Here is a 14,731-nt window from a genome sequence, read left to right as displayed (position 1 = left end):
CATTTTAATGCAATGCCATTATTACAATTGTCACATTGTAAACTCTCTTGATTTCATTACTAATGCCTTCATTATTCTAATTCCACAAGTCCCGCCTGCACTGGATTCTTATTAAGTTTTACACACTATACAAAAGTAGTTTTATATAAATCTGTCGAGTTGCTGTAAAAACAATTGATTTCAAAAAACTCAATTATTTAGAACACAAATATATGCATGACTATATGACTTATGTAACTCTAATAAACCCAAGGACTAGCTTGGACTGAAAAATTTTATAATATATGTACATTTTTTTATTTATAAATGCTATTAAATTTTGTCTTCAATAAATCTCACCAAGGAGAACTTGTTATACCGGTATGTTTGAGTTAGAAAAAAAGGGATGCAATAGGTTTACCACTTAAGCTTGCCTGGACAATACTGATCAATCAGAGATTGATAGTAGGGTTTTATCTTCTCAACATCTGGTAAAGAGTCTGCTTTTGAGTACAAATCAAATCGGCTGGAAAAAAAGATATACATTTTCTTTAGAAATTTCAACTCAGTTAATGAATAAACCAGATTAATAAACTATATGTAAATTACTATCTGACTGACATGCCAAGAGAACCATAAAATAACTTACTAACTTATCAATAAATTCTCTCTTTATTAAAAATTCAAACAACCAGGTGACACTCTTACTTGAACTCTTTAATCCACGACATCATTTTGCGATCTTCAGTGTTACAAAGATGATCATAATCGCCAGAACCATGCCACGGATAAAATGAATGAAACCGTATCATGTATAGACCCTAAAATAATTTAATGTTAACAGTTAGGCTGCATGGTAACACTTCTTCAATACTAGTAGATTTGTCAATATCATGCATGCTTGTTGCAAGTTGAAAGTAAAAAAGAATTATTACTTCTTCAGGAATCTTGCATTTATTGGCAAGCAATACTTGATACATGTATTCTGTAATAGAAGTACATTATGTCACAGTATGTCCCTTGCTATGAAGATGAACAGTTTGAAATTGTTTAATTAGTACTTGAAAACGATTACTTACCATCATGACCCCAGGACATTTGGACATTGTTCAAACCACAATTGGGTTCATACATGCCATACTTTGAACTAAGACAAAAAAACAGAAAGCCATTAAATCCTAAGATATAATTATCATAACCTGATAAGCAATTGGACTTGCGTTTTTAGCTGTATCTACCTGTATTCAGGGACTTTAGCATCAGGGTTGTAAACAAATTGTTCAGAGAAGACAATCTTATCTGAGAATTTGCAGCCAAGAGGAAATGTGTCACCCACAACAAAGTACTGTGGCTCGCCATACAATGCCATTATCTTCCCCACATCATGAATCAATCCAACCAGCTGAAACCAATCTGGAAGAAAGAGAATGATTTATTTCATTCTCTTAAACAATGCAAGCAAAATGTTCATAGATACATCTCAATGCTTCACCTTTGTCTGGATGAACCTCTCGTATCCTCTCAGCTGTTTGGAAAAGGTGAACAGAGTTAGGAACATCCACATCGGGGTCACTTTCATCAACGAGATTGTCCAATAGCGTTATAGCTTCCATAATAGTCAACTCAGCATGATCGAATGACAACCACTTTTCTCGCTGTAGATGATCAGAGAAGTAATTGATGAAATTGACCATCAATGGACACTTCACAAATTTGTTCCCGACAGTGAAAACCATCCCACTGACTAACAATGGATAACATTGCCTGCCCTGTTTCCAAACTATTGTTTTGTGGGCACTCAAGTAAAATTTTGGGAAGTGTCCATACTGGTACAGAACTGATGATCTAAGTTTGCTAAGCTGAGCTAAAGGTAATCCAGCCATCTCACTACAGCAAGTCATGCCAAGATGTTGCAAAGTCAACTAATGTGTTGTGAAGTTGCAATTTGCAAAATTATAGACATAGACTTGGAATAGTCCGAATAGACACAAGATTGTAAACTTGGTATGGGAAGAGTAATTTGAAATCTACTGTAAAGCTCAAAGTACACAACATTTCTATCCTATTTCCTGTACCATTTCCTTTCCTAAAGCAACAGTTTGCTTCGTATGCATGTTTCTGTATGTCTCCCGAACATGCGCCATGCTCTCATCCACGTTGAAATCTCGAAACGCTTCTGTGTCTTTGCCGACATTTTCCAAAGATTTGCCTGGTTTCAATTGATGAAATTCGTTATATTCGTCGTATATTGCTTCGGGTCTGTGGACTTGTGAAGGATCACAAAGAAGAGCCTAAAAAAAGATGAACAAAGCTTTCAAACAGAGAAGCAGAAAGCACAGTAACAATTCAATAGTAATTTGGACATTTTACTCCCGGAAATACGTCACATAATGCTATAAAGTCGCAATTACAGACGTAAACAAACACGAGAAAAAAAGTATAAAACTAAAAAATCATTTTCATGTCACCTATTCTTATATTTGTGAAGCAATTCGAAGCGATTGAGGGACGAACGAGCATATAGCTAAATGAAAGGTGAACTGACAAAAGCTCAAACTCTTTACTCAATATCCGACTATGTAATTTGAGACTTTAAAAAAACCGCAATATTCTGAGGGTCTAGACATCGCTTGTTTGAAACATTACAATGCTCAACTACAATAACGTAGACACTGCTTTACAGATCGGCAGTTTGTTGTCCTTTTCACAAATTCTACCTATATATAAATTGTCACACGCAAGAGAAATTCCACGTTGCGCCATCTTAATTTCGCAATACCAATTTCAACTGCGTAGCTTTCAGAGGAGGTCGAATGAGCCCCAAGATCATCAAAATCAAGTGTTGTTTCAAGAAAAGCACAAAATTTTCAACGTACCTGACGCATTAATAAGTCCTTCATGATTTTATATGTCCTTAACAACGCTTCGTTTATCAATAATATCAAATATTAAATATGATGACTTTTCCGGTATATGTAAAGTGACCCTGGAGAAGAACAGGTTTGCCCCCTAAAGAAACCTGTTTTCAACAAGTTATTATTACAAGTTGATGTTTTTTACGTCAATGTGTGCATGTTAGCCTTTTGAATGATTTTATATCGTGCAACATACACAGTCTAGAGTACCTATAGGCTATAGCCTGGTAGGCACAAATTGCTACTTCTTCAGTTCGAAACGTCGAGAAGTGTTTTGTCTATTTTAGGCAGATGTTATACCACATTTGATGCTAAATTGCCCATGTAGATTAACAGATAGATAAGAATGTAAATCAACGTTTCTAATAATACATATGATATAATTTCATATTTTATTATACATTATTATCGAACTTCTCTACCACCAATGATAAATTTACTTTTTTTGCATTTGATACAAATGTGTCGAATCTTTTAGTGTGTTCTTCTAATATAAACCAGTTTTCTGTTTATAAAGCGTCATAATGCATCTTTTCACGAACAAATATAGAAAATCCTACTAGGGCTACATATCTTCAAGTTTGCTTACCATTTACCATCCATAAAGTAAATTGGCATAATGATTTAAATACGGTTAAAATCCCCACCATTTCCACCAACTATTGTGTCGTCTCTAGTCTCTACATGTACATCAGTGTGGAGTTTATATCTTGAAGACCTACCCCAGGTATACCCACTCGGATAAATATATATTCTGTGTATTTTTTTTGATAATTTCTATTGTATTGAGCTTGTACTGAGGCGTGCACGATTTAGTTTCTCGCGGTTTCCAAAATGACCATGTTTTAACATTCGTTTCACCAAAATCTAAGAAGTGAGAATACAGAGATAGTCAGAAACGATGAAAGAATTGCAGTAATCCTGATCGAACTCCCATGCAGCACTGAATCGAGCAAAGGATATATTCCTCGATTCGTACTCTGGAATATACCGAAGAACGGTATACTCGACGATGGTCGAATAAATCAAAAAACGGTATACTCGACAATGCATGGTCGAATAAATCGAAAAACAGTATACTCAACGATGGTCGAATAAATCGAAAAACGGTATACTCGACAATGCATGGTCGAATATAACATTGTAGGAATCGAGTAGGTTTTCTTACTGAAGTAATCAAAGGGATTATGTTTCTTTACCGGTTCTTTAGGGAGAAGAGTTTTCAAACTGAGTTTTTCAAAAGACCTACCAATGTCCTAATTTTGGGCACGCTTCGAATACTATTGCAAATCTCTTCCTCAGTCGGTTCCAGGACCGTGCAATTATCGTAGGTCGAAGGAAGCGGTTCAGAGCCACCTTTAGTTAGCCAAGGATGAACCTAAAAGGTAGAAAAACATTTCTGAGGCGACTTGTGGCTGAATGGACGTCCCAAAACGACATCCTATCGCGATAATGTTTAGACCAGGTAGTGCTAATTCCGTGATTAAAATTTTTAAAAACTGATTCAATTTCAGTGATCAGGAATATTCCCGTGCATTGTTTAAACATTAAAACACACCTTCATATCATCAATTGTTATACGATTACTGGGATCTTTGATTAACATTCTTAGCAACAGGTCTTCAAGACCCGGACTCAGAGAACGGCTGCAAGAATATAGACAATATCACACGATTCTTTTAAAAAAATAGTTTGATCATAATCCACCTTTAAGGTTGGTGTATAGCTTGTAATACAATAACTATTAATCAAAATTTCCGAGAAAAATAGAAGAGTACGTACTTTTCCGGGAATTTCAATCTGAAAATATAAAATCGTTTATATACAGTTAACGACAAGAATAACATCTTTATTAGTTACGACACGTCTTTACAAAGTTACACACACTTTTTATGATGCAAAATTCTTCAACACTTACTCGCTTGTTTTAATCAATTCGTAAAGGCTGTATCGATTGCTGTGTTTAAATGGAATCTAATAAAGAAAGGATATCATTCTTCAACTCTCCAGCACGCTCTGACATGCAACAATTCACCCCACATGTTCCCAAGACAAGATTTTTGTATGACAACCTGAGTGCGACTTACCTCTCCAAATACGAAACAGTACAACGTCACTCCCATTGCCCAGACATCTGTAGCCTTTCCACTGTAAGTGTCCCGAGTTGCTGTAATGAAGGTTGACGTAAAACAATTCAGTGGAGAACCATCTTTGAACAGTTATCTAAAGGTCTGTTCACACAATCCAATTTTATTGGATCCAATTCACTTCTGACGTATGGAATGAAGTCAGTTATTCAAAAAGCAATACTTCGTTGGTTTAAGTTGATTTGCTGCGTAAATACATAACAAGTCAACAGACTATAAAACATCCTTCAGAGTCCTTCAGGATCGGACAAAGTTGGATCGTGTGAATGAGGCTGAACCTTAAGGCGGACACTTTTCAAAGCACTGAATTTTCTGCCCAAAATTGAAATTCCTGTAGAGTTCTCCTCGTTAATCCAATGTGTGCCAGCTTTAGAGAGGGATTTCACTGACCTTTACAAGTCTAAGTACACTGGACAGTCCTAAAACACTGACCTTGTAATGACTCTGGAGCCATAAAGGCAGGTGATCCAGCAGATTTCGAAAGCAAAGCATCCTCACCCTCAAATATATCAGCGACACCAAAATCTGCAATCTGGAAATCAGAATGAAATAATATGTAACAAGACAATAATTTTCACGTATAAATCTGCATGGCTAGCGGGTATTTTGACATTAAACCCGAACACGGTTCATATCAAAACCCACCTTAACATGACCATCGTCCCCAAGTAAAAGATTTGACGGTTTGATATCTCTGTGGACTATCCGATGGAAATGTACTGGAAAGAAAGAACAGTATCATTATAGCGGAACCATGGTGTGTAACCAACCGACTCTCCCCTCCCCCCCCCCACTCCCTGAAAGTCAAAATTCTGTCTGTGCCAATTGCCAAAGTCCTGAATGACAAACTTACGATATTCAATTCCAGAATGAACATCTCTGAAATATTTTCTCGCGTCTGCCTCGCTCAACGGATTGTCTGTTGGAACCTCCATCACAGGCCTTAAAACAACGAAGCAACACTTTTACAAACTTGTGAAACTCTCTGTACAATACTTGGTTCTCTTTCTTAGTAATATGCCCAGATAAAATAGGAAAAAAACCTCTTGCTTACCCCTTTTCGACCAGCTCAAAAACTAAAGATAAAAGAAATTAAATTGCGTTAAAAATTTATATAGAACTACTATCACAACCGCCAAAATCTTTACGGTAATAGTCAAGATGGAAATTAGTCAGAATGTTGAGTCTAAGTCAGCCAGCAGCTTTTGACGATGGCTAACCATGACCTAGGCTAAGAGCTGAATTTCTTTGTCAATCATAACCGAAAGTCAATCCCTACCTAAACCTTTTTCATCCTATACATTATCTCATAACCTCGACATTGGAATGTTAGAATATACCACAAAGAACGTAGACTATGAATTCCTCTTGAAATGAGATTCAGTTGCTTACCTAAGTACAAGTTATCATCAGACGGATCATCAAGAACCTAAAGAGAGTAACGAGGTGAATCATTTTGATTAAGGAAGAAATGAATGAATTAATGAATCATAGGTAAATGCAGGTATTTATCATCATAAAGTGATCAGGACCTCGTAAAGTCTCACAATATTTGGATGATCAACTTTCTTCAGTATAGCGATCTCTCTCTTCAAACCATCCAAAGCATCTTTCTTGCCGCGATCAGCCGGTTTCACTATTAAAATAAATCATGCAAAGTATGGCTTTTTCCCTGTTTTATCCTATCATCACCCTTATCATCACCCTGTGATGATCACAGACAAGCCTGCATGCTTGAGACTAGTTTAATATATATAGTACGATGAAGGACGACTATCCTGTTAGATAATACAAAACACACACAGTTTCTATTGCACTCACTCAGTCCTGCTTTTCTCATTATTCTTTTCTTTGACATAATTTTCATGGCCTGGTGAAAGCAATGGTGGACGGTCACAAAACTATGGCTATTGATACGAGAAGTTCTTTCACAGACTTTACTATAAATGATGACACTTACGTAATTCAGATGATCTGATTCAGAATAACACATTCTCACAACACCATAGGACCCCTGAAAATGATAAAAATGATCATTTAGGGTGATACGAATCATACGGTTAAAGATAACGTTGAAAGGTAAACCATCTCGCTCACTACATGACGCCAAACTTTATTTATCACTCTACATAATCTCCTTTAAAATAAGCAACCATATTCATGGAATATGACGGCAAAAAGCCTGCATACCAAGCCCATCGCATTCGCCCAGACCTCTCAGGGAGGCGGGGGAAGAGCGAAGGGGGCAACTTTTTATGAGCTTTAACAGGAACCAGAATGATAAAGGTCGGTGAATATCGTACAACGCACAGAGGGAAACCCCTCCGGGATTAATTTGGGCTCAGGTTGTTTTATTACTATGAAATCATACCTTTCCAATCTCGTCAAACACTTTATACTCGTTCAGGGAAAGACCATTCTGTTTAGGTAAGTAAATTAAAAGAAAGAGTGAAAGTTAATCAGGAAAAATGGATATACCAATCCAGTGATACGCAGATAAGCAACTTGGCCGTTTTCCCAGAACCCACCTCGGTCTTCAATACGTTGACGTGATGACTCTCCTTCGCTGGGGGTCTAGCAATCCTGGGGGATGATGGCACTGACCGACTTACAGCCACTGGATCGCTCATCTGTCGAAACACCGCCAGGTGGGCATGATCGTCCTCGGAGAAAACTTTGTCAACGGTGAGAAGGTTTTGACTGCCACAAGACCGCCTTAGCAATGATTTGCTGTCATCTCCTGTTGACCTACGACGGCAAATGGTGAAGTATAAATGAAAGAGTTCTCCGCTGTTATCTAAATATCAATCTCATCAACTCTCATTTACTCTAGTCAACTCTTACCCATCAACTCCCATCAATCAACTCTCAACAAATTCCAATATGAACTTCCAATATCAATCAATCCACCTTCATCAACTCTCATCAACTTCAATCAACCAACATTCATCAACTTCCAATATCAATCAATCCACCTTCATCAACTCTCATCAACTCTCATCAACTTCAATCAACCAACATTCATCAACTTCCATCATCTCCCATGCAACATTATGAACTCTCATCCTCGATGTCCAGCCTTACCTGCGCATAATGTGAGGTGTATTGCCTTCACTTTTACTCGGACGAAGGTTGACGGCGGATACCGAACGATCAGGTGGTTCCCTTAAATCCCTTCTCTTCCCCTCGACTTCTTCTACCTCAGACATATGAGCATGATCAGCCACGCCATTTTGACAAGAAACCTTGTTGCTTTTTGTTCTATTAGCGTTTTTCTTCATGTGACCACCATTTCCATTTGCGACAGGCCTAAAATATGCCGTGTCTTACTTTAAAAAACTCAAAAATTCTTCGCCCGTTTGCCGTCTAAGGGATTACGACACCTCTTGAAAAGATTAGCAGCAAGTGCTGTCCTGACTCCTGATGAACTAACTAGAATAATGTACTCTAAACTGGCCGTAGTTTTAAGAGCAAATCTTGTCTGTTATTTTCACCATAGTTTATCAAGTAATGCCGTATTTATTCACAGAGAAGGATTATTCGTTATGAAATTCTGTCGCAATTAATAATACAAGCATTTATTACACCTCAACCTACATTAGCTATATCTCAAAATATATATATCTCAAAATATAAAAATACCTCGTAGTTTCTATCTAACCGTTACACCGAATATTCACACAGCGTCTGACATTCGGACATCAAACTAATCCTTTGACGAGCGAGCTTCTTTTAGATAACGACACACATTCCTTTTGGAATTACGGCCCGCAATTTCGATTAAATGTACTAACCACGAAACCTTTTTTAACCACAAGTTTACAAAGGCAATAACCTCTAAACAGCTTGCTCACGTACGTAATTGAGATGCTTTTATCGTTAGGTGCATAAAATATGTTGCTAAGAAAAACGAAAACTTAATTCGTTTGTAATGTGACAAGTTAATGCATGTTTGCTTTTAAATAATGGCCAGTAAGCTTTCCTCTTTCTTTGAATAATGCCAGTAAGCTTAGACGAAAGTAATAATAACTCTATTTCAGCCGACAAAATATATACAAAAGCCTGTCTTAATACATGTTCTCTAACATCTGTGATTTTCTATATTGGTTGACCAATATGATAACCAATGCTTTGCATATTCATGCAACGCTGACTTTGAGGGAAAACAAGATATTTTTGCTACAAATTACATGAAAATTTTATTACAATATTGGCCAATAATAAAACCATAAACCTTCTGCAATAAAATTGCTATGTAGTGTCATTGAACTGCGGACAACTGCTGAGACCACAATTAAGAGATTTATACTCAGAAATCACTTCTAGTCTTGCACGTTGAAATGGCATCCTAACTTGTGTTAATTAAACATTGAAATGGGTTTAGACAATATTGATCAAAAAGAAAAAATAAAGATTTAATTCTCCTATTTTGTTAACAGGCTACAAATTGTACAAAATTGTACAAAAATATTGACCACGGAACATACAAATTTATCAAGACATTTACACTCAAATTTATACTAAGATTTATTCTAGGATACTTACATTGTTTGTGTCCGGCTTTTTCCAGAGCATGACGTTGCTAAATTCACAATTGTATACACAATTAATATTTGAATATTTGGTTAAAATTCAAAAAAGGATACAAAAATAGCGAAAGTACTAAAATATTGATCAAACTGACCTGCCCCCATCCTAAAGTCAATAAAACTCAACTAAAGTTTCTTCCTCTTATTATTTTGCCGGTGTATTTTCCCTTTCTTGGACCATCCATTCTCCTCAAATGCAAGGTTTATGACCTAAATATCATAATCTAAACTGAAATCACATTTTAGATATGAAGAATCCCCACCCACACTCCAGCACAACCTCACATATTGTCAACAACATATGTTTGCAAGCTTGTCGACAAGTTGTCACAAAACTGCCATTTCATCAACTTTGTCACTCACAATTTGTTTATGATGGTTGAAATGCATGAGAATAACAAGTTAGTTCAACAAGCAACTGATGTCTACTTGAGTTCAGCTGGATGCTATTATCAGTATGAGTTGACTGATTGGAGGGAATATAACAGCAGTTAAACCTACTTGACTTATCCGATTACACGCAAAAGATGTAGTTACACTTTATATTTAAAGACACACATTCCATTCACATGTTCGTTTACTGCTTTTCACGTTTAATCAGAGCTGCTGTGTGCTTTTGTCAAAGTGTCAAAACATAGAAGTATTTTATCAGCAGCTGGTATTAATTAACAACAAAGATATCAAAGCATCCTAGACAAACACAGTTGGTTCTTACAGCCAACTCAGCATTACCCTGTCCCACAAATAAAACTCTTCAAACCTCACAGAAAATATGGCTACTGTGATGCTTTAAAAAACCTATTTTAAGAATATCCTAGTTCATAAATTAATAAGATTTGTAGCAATATAATAAATTAGTGATTGGAAACTATAATTAAATTGAATAGAGGTTAATTTAAAATGCTCTTTCAAATTTCATCAAATTTTCAATACTTGAGCATATCTTATTCCATCTTTTTAAAATCTTTGAATGAATTGAATGAATACTTGGGATGTTGATGTATTTACTCTGCATAATAATATCACTAAAATATTACTAGATTTCAAGACAATCAGAATCAAACATTCATGGGAAAAACACGGAACTTATTAGAAGGGACAGTCTTGAATAAACAAAATCTCTTCATGGAGAACAGTATCAACAACTTGAATCAAAAACCAATTTCAACGCATGTTAAAGTATCATTATAAACTATATGTTGCAATTTTTTTTCTTATTTTCTAACTAATCCGTGAACAAAAGAAATTAAACATGCGTTGAAATCTGATATCAATACTCTTCGCGTTTCAAATGAATACAGTTCAAACTTCGTATATTTTATTCACCATTTCTCATCTTCACATGAAGAGAGTTGCTAGGCCAACGCTATATACAAATCTCATAAAACGCGAACGCTTAAACGAGTTATTTAGAAGCTAAATACTACACAATTATAAACACATAAGGATAGTTATTTTTTATATGCTCTACCTTATGTTCCCGTTGCGACTGGAAATCATAACGTACAAGACATCGTACTCCGGTTTTAATACTATAAAGTGTGGAACTTTGGACCGACTTTCATGCGAAATTTAGATGTACAAATCTTGCAACCACCCTCACATCATCTCGACGTCTCAAACACAAATGCTTTTAAAATGACTGTCGTGTGATATATATTGTAATAAAAACAATGGTTCAAAGGAATGATTTAAAAGAGATCTTAATCAGCGAAACATCCAAACAGCGGGATGTCGACGATTTATTTACAAAATATTGCACTTTCGAATGGAGCATGTGGCCGTGGCCAAAAAAACATCACTTGAAAGGTGGTTACATCCGAACAAACGAGTACGATACTGTCACGTCTGCACAGGATTAATAGGGTGGTGGGTCTATGTAGGTGGGCGTTTATGGGGTACGGGGGTAGGTCCTTGGACAAAGAAGAAATGCAGAAACCATTAGAATTCGCAGAGCTGGGGATTGGTGCAATTTGGAGCACACGTTTAGGCTAATGATAATAATAATAATAATAATAATAATAATAGTTTAATAATCCGTTTGGCAGTAGAAACTGAATTACACGGTATAAATAACTACAATTAATACAATATATCACAACTAACTAATATTTAAAAGTAATAAAACTTCTACAAAGAGGGATAGGAGGTGCTCTTAGCTTAGGATTTAGTTTCATTTCAATTGCAGTATTTACTAATTTAGTGTTGTCTTTCCAGGCAATTTTAACAATTCAGAGACTAACTGATATCAGGAAATTCGCTTTCATTTATTTTCTTTTACAACCAGTTCTATTTCTGTTCGATACAACATCAGAACTGTTAACACTTTCATAGTACATGAATATAGTTGAAAGTTGAGCATTCAACAATTTTACTTCATGCTCAAGAACTTTAGGAATTCCTTTCATCTCTTGGGCAACATATTCCAGGCTAAAATCTGCATGTGTCTTGTTTTGCGTCTGTGACGTTGGATAAGGCCAGGCGAGGAGCATCATTGTGGCAAAATGGCTGTGTTTTATTCTGGGAAATTCATGTGCATTACCAGTATCATTAGACATGCAGCACAGTTTGTCATTTACAATTTCAAGATCAGTGCACACATCCCAACATTTGGAGATTGTGTGTTCACCAGAGGTTAGGGATTCTTTCATCAATTGAAATAGTTGTTGTTCTTCCAAAGCTTGAAGGAGATCGCAAATTGCACATTTGTGGTCCTTCGAAAGATTTTTGCAACAATCTGGATCGATTTTTATGGTGAAGACTTTGTCAAGACCTGTTGAAAGTGGAAAGTTGAAATTAATAGTATATGTGACAATGATGGTGGTCATGTTGGGTGTGGTGGTGAGTGGTGACTATGGTGGTAATGGTGATGGTGGTGTTGGGTGTGGCAAGGTGGTGTGGGTAATTATGATAGTAATGTTGGTGTTGCGGGTGATTATTGTGATAACAATGGTGAAGGTGGTGGTGCTACTAATGTTGGTCATCACAGTGATGTTGATACTGGTGATAGTTGTGATGCTGGTGATGTTGGTCATCATGGTAATGGTGATGTTGGTACTGGTGATAGTTGTGATGCTGGTGATGTTGGTCATCATGGTAATGGTGATATTGATACTGGTACATGATGTTGGTTGTGATAGTGATGGTATGGATGGTGGAAGTGGTGATGTTTGTGATGGTGATGATGCTAAATTCTATTTATCTTACCTGGAGAGCATTCTGAACAACATAAACTCAAAAACTCTGAAACAAGAATGGCAAGGAACTGCTCCTTGTTGTGAATATCACGACTTTCTGTTGTAAGCCATGTTTGCCATTGTTGCAACATCTCAACAACCCCTTGCTTAATATCTGGCAAAATAGTCAGCTTGAAATTGTCGGAAATTTTGAACAGAATAGTCGGGTTGCCTGTGTGTTGTGTTCGCCGCATAGTCAGGTAGCCCCTTGGTTGACCTTGAGACATGCAAGCAAAAAATACAGTTAAAAAACTATAGTGGTATTGGGATTAAAAATTAGTGAAGATTGAATATCCTGGTATGTGGTATATTCGACCTTGGTGATAAACTACTGTTGATCCAGTGTTACTATAGGAGATAACATAAACTGAACTTTACTATATAAATTACAGCAGTTTAACAATTACTTACCAGTTTCCTTGTCCAATCCTTGCATTGCTTCCCACAATAGATCAACAGTAATCCAGTGAGGGTTATATTTAAACCTTGCCACATCAAAAATTAGCACCAGGTCCCTACCAGAGTGATAACCACCTATTGGTGAAAAATGACCATCACCTGATTGACCAAGGACTTTCCTAGAGTAGGAACACACCAGCACTTGTTCATCGGACTGTGTGACACACTTCACCACATTCCGGAACTCGGCAATGGTTGCCGTGGGTAACACCTGCACCATGTCGACGTCAAGGCCGTTACATGTGGCAAGGCACATGAAATGAAACATAGTAATCCCTTTCGTCTGCGCAACATCAAGGGGTACACAACAATCCAGCATGTTCTCATGGTACCAACGCCATGGTCCCTTCCATACCCGACCAGGGTCCACAGATAATGCATTCAGCACCATCACCAGTGTTGATAAACCACAATATGCTGGTTCCTCTTGGGTTCTAAACTGAGCTGCCAAATTAAAGAAGCACTCCATTGAACCTTCGTTTAGGGCTTCTTTGAAAATAGCTTTGCCTTCGGATGAAATGAAATCGATGCACGAAGAAGGCAAAGATCTGCGGTAAAATTCTTTTGATGAAGTCGCCATGTCAGAATTTGAATTGAACCGTATTGTGCGCTATTATAGTGAGAAGAAATAGCCTTGTTTACTATTTTCTGGCTTTTACTGTGGTAATATTAATACAGTATCGATACTCCAAACATTATTTATCGAACAAAATTTATAGGAATTGTAAAAATAAGGTAAATTTTAGACCAAATATAGTTAAATTCAAACAATTTTCGATATCGACTATTTACGCCAGCCTGTAAATATCTTTCCCCCCTGCCACAGTTCTTATTGTCTGTCCAATTAGTTACTACTTTATCGTCAGAACAGGGGGTGAAAGAAAAACCATTGAACTGAGTGAAACGGAAAGTTTAGAATGATGATTTATGATTAATTATGATTAATTAAGACGCAAAGAATTCTAATTTCCAACAACTCTGACGCACATACGCGCGCAAAATACATGCTGTTGTCAAATTGACTGCGATGAGAATACGATAATCAGGAAAAAGCAACAAACTAACAACAGCCGGCAATGACCTAGCCGGCAATGAACTTATGGACGAGGGTGTAATGGCCCAGGTAAGACCATCCCAAAAAAATGGGTCAAAAATAAGTGCTAGGCGTGGCCTGGGCTATTACCGTTCACGCGTTATAGCCATAATGCTTCCTTATTCCTTCTTGATTAAATGTCAGCAGGAGTGGCAATTGAGCTTCAGGGAATAGTTTGAACTTCGCTAAAAAAAACTTTGCTGCAGAGATACCTACACGAAGCCACAAATTTAGAAATATTTGACGGTAAAGGTCGCTGTTAATTATGGCTCATTGCATGACATGTATAAGACAGGAATATAGATCGCTTGAT

General features: G+C 36.8%; 3 protein-coding genes across 4 annotated transcripts; all 3 read right to left on the bottom strand.

The window, feature by feature from the left end:
* Positions 1-6: 6 nt before the first annotated feature.
* On the bottom strand, positions 7-2,948 carry LOC114520514 (inositol oxygenase-like). Its single transcript, XM_028540808.1, has 8 exons — positions 2,856-2,948; positions 2,055-2,270; positions 1,472-1,634; positions 1,218-1,392; positions 1,059-1,126; positions 915-964; positions 688-800; positions 7-505 (listed from the first exon to the last, which is right to left on the bottom strand). Exons 1-8 carry the CDS (start codon positions 2,877-2,879, stop codon positions 397-399), a joined length of 918 nt encoding a protein of 305 aa, XP_028396609.1. The 5' UTR covers positions 2,880-2,948; the 3' UTR covers positions 7-396.
* A 346-nt stretch (positions 2,949-3,294) lies between these two features.
* On the bottom strand, positions 3,295-11,398 carry LOC114520590 (calcium/calmodulin-dependent protein kinase kinase 2-like). Of its 2 annotated transcripts, XM_028540894.1 has the most exons (20): positions 11,102-11,398; positions 9,726-9,840; positions 9,587-9,623; positions 8,126-8,350; positions 7,570-7,789; positions 7,413-7,460; positions 7,002-7,055; positions 6,863-6,911; positions 6,574-6,677; positions 6,434-6,470; positions 6,096-6,117; positions 5,895-5,983; positions 5,687-5,760; positions 5,474-5,573; positions 4,982-5,061; positions 4,813-4,868; positions 4,677-4,694; positions 4,453-4,540; positions 4,144-4,272; positions 3,295-3,761 (listed from the first exon to the last, which is right to left on the bottom strand). In XM_028540894.1, the coding sequence occupies exons 2-20, from the start codon at positions 9,733-9,735 to the stop codon at positions 3,672-3,674; spliced, it is 1,530 nt and encodes a 509-aa protein (XP_028396695.1). In that variant the 5' UTR covers positions 9,736-9,840; positions 11,102-11,398; the 3' UTR covers positions 3,295-3,671. The 2 variants fall into 2 exon arrangements, with proteins under 2 accessions (XP_028396695.1, XP_028396696.1); XM_028540895.1 differs by lacking the exons at positions 9,587-9,623; positions 9,726-9,840; positions 11,102-11,398 and adding an exon at positions 8,684-9,068.
* A 375-nt stretch (positions 11,399-11,773) lies between these two features.
* Positions 11,774-14,170, bottom strand: LOC114520520 (glutathione gamma-glutamylcysteinyltransferase 2-like). Its single transcript, XM_028540813.1, has 3 exons — positions 13,278-14,170; positions 12,838-13,083; positions 11,774-12,403 (listed from the first exon to the last, which is right to left on the bottom strand). Exons 1-3 carry the CDS (start codon positions 13,903-13,905, stop codon positions 11,898-11,900), a joined length of 1,380 nt encoding a protein of 459 aa, XP_028396614.1. The 5' UTR covers positions 13,906-14,170; the 3' UTR covers positions 11,774-11,897.
* Positions 14,171-14,731: the final 561 nt, after the last annotated feature.

Source organism: Dendronephthya gigantea, unplaced genomic scaffold, assembly GCF_004324835.1.
Source record: "Dendronephthya gigantea isolate DGI-Jeju-01 unplaced genomic scaffold, DenGig_1.0 000016F, whole genome shotgun sequence".
Classification (NCBI taxonomy): domain Eukaryota; kingdom Metazoa; phylum Cnidaria; class Anthozoa; order Malacalcyonacea; family Nephtheidae; genus Dendronephthya; species Dendronephthya gigantea.
Note: the sequence above shows the minus strand (reverse complement) of the source record. Positions and strands in the feature narration are given on the sequence as shown.